Source organism: Leptonotus elevatus, chromosome 21, assembly GCF_054856555.1.
Source record: "Leptonotus elevatus isolate MCC_2025b chromosome 21, RoL_Lele_1.0, whole genome shotgun sequence".
In the NCBI taxonomy this organism is placed as follows: domain Eukaryota; kingdom Metazoa; phylum Chordata; class Actinopteri; order Syngnathiformes; family Syngnathidae; genus Leptonotus; species Leptonotus elevatus.
The window spans coordinates 16,834,316-16,839,872 of NC_141259.1; the positions used below are offsets into that span (position 1 = coordinate 16,834,316).

The window sequence follows — 5,557 nt, forward strand, 5'->3', positions numbered from 1 at the left end:
GGCGCCATTACACCACATTTAGAGCAGTCTCCTTTTTTTCTCGTTCATCTCCTCTATCGCCTCCTGCCTTGCTTTTTTTCTCATCCTTCTTGTCTTCTTTCACCTCCCTTTTCTTCTCCTTCTACCCACCTACTCCTTTTCCTCTTCATTCTCCTTCTCCTCTGCCTCTTTTCATCTCCTCCTTTTTCTCCACTTTTTCCCTCCTGATCCCCTTCTCCCCTCTTCCTCCTTCTTTTCCCTATTGTGCTTCTCCTCTTCCACCTTTCCGTCCCTCACCTCCTCCCTTCAACTTCTTCTGTTTGTCTTCCTTTTCCTTTTCACTCTCCATTTTCTCCACCTCCTTTTCCCAATTATGCTTCAACTGCTCCACCCTTTCCTCTCCCTCCTTTTTCGCCACCTCCCTCAATTCTCCTCCCTTCCTTCTTTTACGCTTCTCCTTCTCCACGTTTTCCTCTCTCTCCTTTCTTCGTCCTCTTCTTCCTTCCCCTCCACCTATACCTTGCTCTCCTTCATCCACCTGCTTTTCACCTCTTCTTCATCATCCGCCTCTCTTTTCTTCAGTATCCTCCTGCTCGTCTTCTCTTTCTCCTCCTTTTCCACCTCATCCTGCTCTTTGTCCTCCACCTTCTCCTTGTCCACTTCACCCTCCTCGTCCTCCTCTTCCTCATCTTCTTCATCCTCCTTCTTCTCTTCAGGTACTCATTGGACCGCAGCAGTGACCCGGACAAGTTCTTCTACGTGGACATCACGTCTGGCGCTCTGATGACGTTGCGTCCGCTGGACCGCGAGCAGCTGGGCTGGCACAACATCAGCGTGTTGGCCATGGAGATGAGTATGTGCGGCGCCACTTTTGCCTTTTAGCCAAAATGCAGCATCATAACAAAGAGGAATTGTCAGAAACAAAGATTAGGGTTGAAAGCCAAGGGTTAGGATTTCAAAGTAAGGTTTCAAGATGAAGCTCGTGTTCGGGTTTCAAGCCTGAGGTCGGGTTTGAAAAGTTTGCGATGATTGTGCTGATGTTGGTCCGTGCGTGTGCGTGTGCGTGTGCGTGTGTCTCAGATAATCCTTCTCAGCTGTCCAGCGTGGCCGTGTCCATCCGCGTGCAGGACGTCAACGACAACGCGCCCACGCTCAGCGACTCCCTGGAGGCCTTCGTGTGCGACGGGGCCAAAGCGGGACAGGTAACGGCGAGTCACCTGGCGGCAAGCGTGCGCGGGCCGCACGTCACCCGCTGACGCGCTCTGCCGTTGCAGTTGATCCAGGCGGTGACGGCGGTGGACCCTGACGAGCCGCCCAGCGGACATCACTTCTCCTACGCGTTAGCGCCACACGCGGCCAACAACCCGAACTTCACCCTGCGAGACAACCAAGGTAAACACAGCCGCCCCCAAGAAATATATCCTGTATGCAGACAAATACGGGTAAAGTAAGTAAGTCCGTTTTATTTATATAGCACCTTTCACAGGTCACAAAGTGCTTCACAAGTAAAATGAATCACAACAATCAAATACAAAATACACAAAGTAAAACAATAGAAGATTTGCCAAAACATTTATATTTTTTATTTGAGAAAAATTGCTAAACATTAAAACCTTTATAATGGGGGGAAATTATTACATGAAAACTATATTTAATGTTGGAAAAACATACAAAAACTATTAAGAAAATCACCAATAGGTAAACTAATGTAGAGAAACTGAAAAATATTATGGGGGGGAAAATATAGAAAAATAATTAGAACATGATTATTTTTGTTAGAAAAAAAATTCAAGAACAAAAAACAAAATCGAAAATAGGAAAAATAAAGAGTATTATGAAAAAAATATATAAAAATAATAATAATAATAATACAAAATATTACCCCCAAAAAATCTAATTACATTTGATAAAAACTACACATCTTATTTTAAAAATGCTTTACAAAAATAAAAAAATATTACAATATCTTTAGGATAAAAATGTTGGGGGGAAATTTATAAAATGGGAAAAAATATCAGTGAAAATATTACAAAAATATTGGAAAATGTGGTCATTGTAAAATATTTAAGTAATTAGTCATTAAAAAAGAGAAAGAGTTAGAGAGAAAATTGTTCAAAAATACAAATATTAAGGAAAAGTATAAAGTATAAAGTATAAAATATCTTGATAATACTAATCCATAGTATCATTCCTCTTTCATGTGTCATTAGACAACACGGCGTGGATCCTGACACGTCGCAGCGGCTGGTCCCAGCGTGAGCAGAGCGTCTTCTACATTCCCATCACTGTGACGGACGGCGAGGCGCCGGTGCGGACCAGCACCTCCACGCTGAGCGTGCGCGTTTGCGCCTGCGACCGCGACGGAAACGTCATGACCTGCAACCCCGAAGCCTATAGTTTGCCCGCCAGCCTGAGCAGGGCCGCGCTCATCGCCATCCTGGCCGCCATCTTTGTGCTCCTGGGTCAGTGACACACCACCAGACTCTGACTAACTAGTTAGTCAACTAACTAGCTAGCTATTTAACTCACTCATTCCCTAACTAAAAGACTAACTAGCTAAGAAACTCATAAACTATCTTACTAGCTGACACACAAACTAACAAGCCAACAAACTATTTAACAAATTAACTAGATAATAGACAAACGAAATTGATTGCTAAAAATTATCTGGCTAACTAGCTAAAAGATAACTACCTAACTAACTAGCCAATACACAAACACATCATCTTAAAATAACGAAACAAGAAACTAAATAAGAAATTAGCTAATGAGCTAAAAGTAATTAGCCAACTAGCTAACAAGTTAGCTACAATTTAACTAGCTAGAAAACTATCAAACTAGATCAAACAAAACAAATAAGTGATCGAAATTTACAAACTACCCGAAAAGTTAAATGGCAAAATAGCTAGTTTAAAAACTAACGAGTTAGCATTCGGGCTATCAAACTAACTAGCCATCCAAGAAACTAAGAAAGTAGCTAAGAAACTAACTCATTTATAAACCTATGTAGTTAACTGATTACCTAACAAACTAACTCACCAAACAAACGAATTAGAAAACAAACTGACAGATGTTTGATGGTGTTAGCTCGCAGGTTAATTGTGCTTACATTGACTAAGTAAATAATTAGCTAACTAACAAAAACAATTTATCCAGCTAGCGTTAGCTTCTGAGCTAATTGCGCTCACATTGTTTGTATTTTTTGGTTTGTGTTGTGTCAGTGATGATCCTGCTGATGCTGTCGCTGCGAACCCACCGCAAGAAACCGCTCCTTAGCGACGAGGAGGAGAACGTGCACGAGAACATCGTCCGTTACGACGACGAGGGCGGCGGCGAAGAGGACACGGAGGCCTTCGACATCGCCGCCATGTGGAACCCGCGCGAGGTGCACCCCCACGTGGGCGAGACGCGGCAGGACATGTTTCCGGAAATCCAGAGTTTGTCTCGCTACGTGCCGATGACTCGCGCCGGCAGCGCCGGCGGCGTTCACGGCTACGTCCTGTCCAAACTCCTGGAGGCCGACGTGGACCCGTGCGCGCCGCCCTACGACTCCCTGCAGACGTACGCCTACGAGGGTGAGGGCTCTGTGGCGGACTCGCTCAGCTCGCTGCAGTCGGGGGCGTCAGGCGGCGACCACGAGTACGACTACCTCAACGAATGGGGGCCGCGCTTCAAGAAGCTGGCCGAGATGTACGGCGTGCTGGACGCTAACAGTCCTCCCATGTGGTAACAACACACGCAGCCTTCAAGAACCATCTGGAAAGAACACAAAGCACTCGACGGGCCTGGTTTTAACCCTGCAGTGGCTCATCGGCAAGTTAGCTACATCGTCGAGGGCCTCTAATATGGCGGCAACACGCCTTCAAGAACCATCCAGAAAGAACATAAAGGCAGACAGAATTCTGCCTTAATGGGCCTGGTCCAGTGGATTCTAATTCAGGGCCTCCAGAGAGTCAACATGCTGAGGACATGAACAAAATGCTGTCACAGAAGTAGAATAAATCGTTCGAGCAGAAGAATGCCAACACCGCTGCCTCATCGGGTCTGGATTTTAATTTCTTGGTGTCTATTTATGTTGGCGCTAAACTATTTGAATAGTCAAAGATGTACAGCAGACTGGACGCTAAGAATCCTTCAAGGTGGTAGCAACACATACAACCTTCAAGAGTCATCTGGAAAGAACATAAAGCACCAGAAAGTGACTGAATGACACCTCGACGGGCCTGGTTTAAGCATCCAGTAATGGGTTTGCTACATCATCGATACTGCTGGATGCTAACAATCCTCTGATGTGGCGACACAGAGACAAATCCGCCTCGACGGGTCTAGTTCAGTGAGTTACAATTCGCAGGCTCCAGAGAATCGACATCCAAGCAAGCACAATAAAAAATATATATATAAAATAAAAGGGGGGCGGCGCCTCAAAAGAAGGTTGAATAAGTCAGACAAAACGCCGACACTGCCACCACCTCTTCGGGTCTGGAGCTTAATTTATTGGTCTATTTATGTTGGAGCTAACAAATTTGAGGATGTTATGAAGCCGTGCTTAAAAGAACTAGCCAAGAGGTTTGACATTCTGGACAATTCATCATTCATAAAGACAAACCGAATTACGCCTTGTCGGGCCTGGTTGTAACCCTTCAGTGGAGAGAGCCAACTTTAAAGCACACGTGATGCAAACAGCATCACAAACGAAGAATGAATGATTCCCAGCAGACGACCGCCGTGCCGCTTCATCGGGTCTGGAGCAAAATGTTTTGTTTTCTATTTATATGTGAGCTAACTTATTTGAAGACAAGAAGCAGCTCACTCAAACGAGAAGTCGTCATGAGCGCCTTTCATCCGGGAGACCATGGTGCCAGCAGAGCCCGACGGCCGCGCGCATCGACGGGTTGGCCAAGCCGCCACGTGAACGCTACTTGACCACAGAGACTGTGGAGCGCAAAGACGCTGTCATCTGCATTAAGTGCCAAATGTACAACGAACATTTTGGATTTTAAAACAAACAAAAGAGCACCAAAAGACAAACTGTGAGGGTACTTTTTTGATCTTTTTACTTGAACACGTGCGGTTGCTCATGCTACGCTAACGTAGTATGCAAATGTCGGTACTTTTTTTGTATTCTTGCTAATAAAACACTCAAAAGCTAATTTGGTGGCCTGATTATGTTTTATCGAGTGCTAGTATATATATTAAGACATTTAAAAATAGCCATGTATAGTAAGGCTTTTTTTTTAAGATGACCATGTATAGTCAGGCATTTATAAAAAAAAAAAAAAAAAAACAGGTATAAGTAAGGCATTTGTGCGGTATGGCGTTTTTGTTTTTTTAAACGACCATGCATAGTAAGGCTTTTATTTTTTGAGCGAGTAATTTAAAATGCTTAAACTTTAATTCTGGATGTACTACAGTTCGACACATATTAATGACAAATTTGTCCTCCACTTTGTTATTTGCTACGGCGTTTGTTGTTATTATTATTATTATTATTATTATTATTATTATTTTAGCTAGTTAGCTCTAGACTCAGCTGCGACCCGGAAGTTAAACACTGACCGGAAAAGGAAATGAGAAATTG

At 43.9% G+C, this 5,557-nt stretch overlaps 1 protein-coding gene across 2 annotated transcripts in view; it reads left to right on the forward strand.

The window, feature by feature from the left end:
• LOC147156159 (cadherin-20-like) overlaps positions 1-5,110 on the forward strand; it is a 52,046-nt gene extending 46,936 nt beyond the window's left edge. For both annotated transcript variants that reach the window (XM_086066221.1, XM_086066220.1), the window contains exons 8-12: positions 696-832; positions 1,060-1,181; positions 1,254-1,371; positions 2,190-2,441; positions 3,201-5,110. In XM_086066221.1, the coding sequence (XP_085922347.1) occupies positions 696-832; positions 1,060-1,181; positions 1,254-1,371; positions 2,190-2,441; positions 3,201-3,709 (1,138 nt within the window). In that variant the 3' untranslated portion in view covers positions 3,710-5,110. The remainder of the gene's footprint in view (positions 1-695; positions 833-1,059; positions 1,182-1,253; positions 1,372-2,189; positions 2,442-3,200) is intronic.
• Positions 5,111-5,557: the final 447 nt, after the last annotated feature.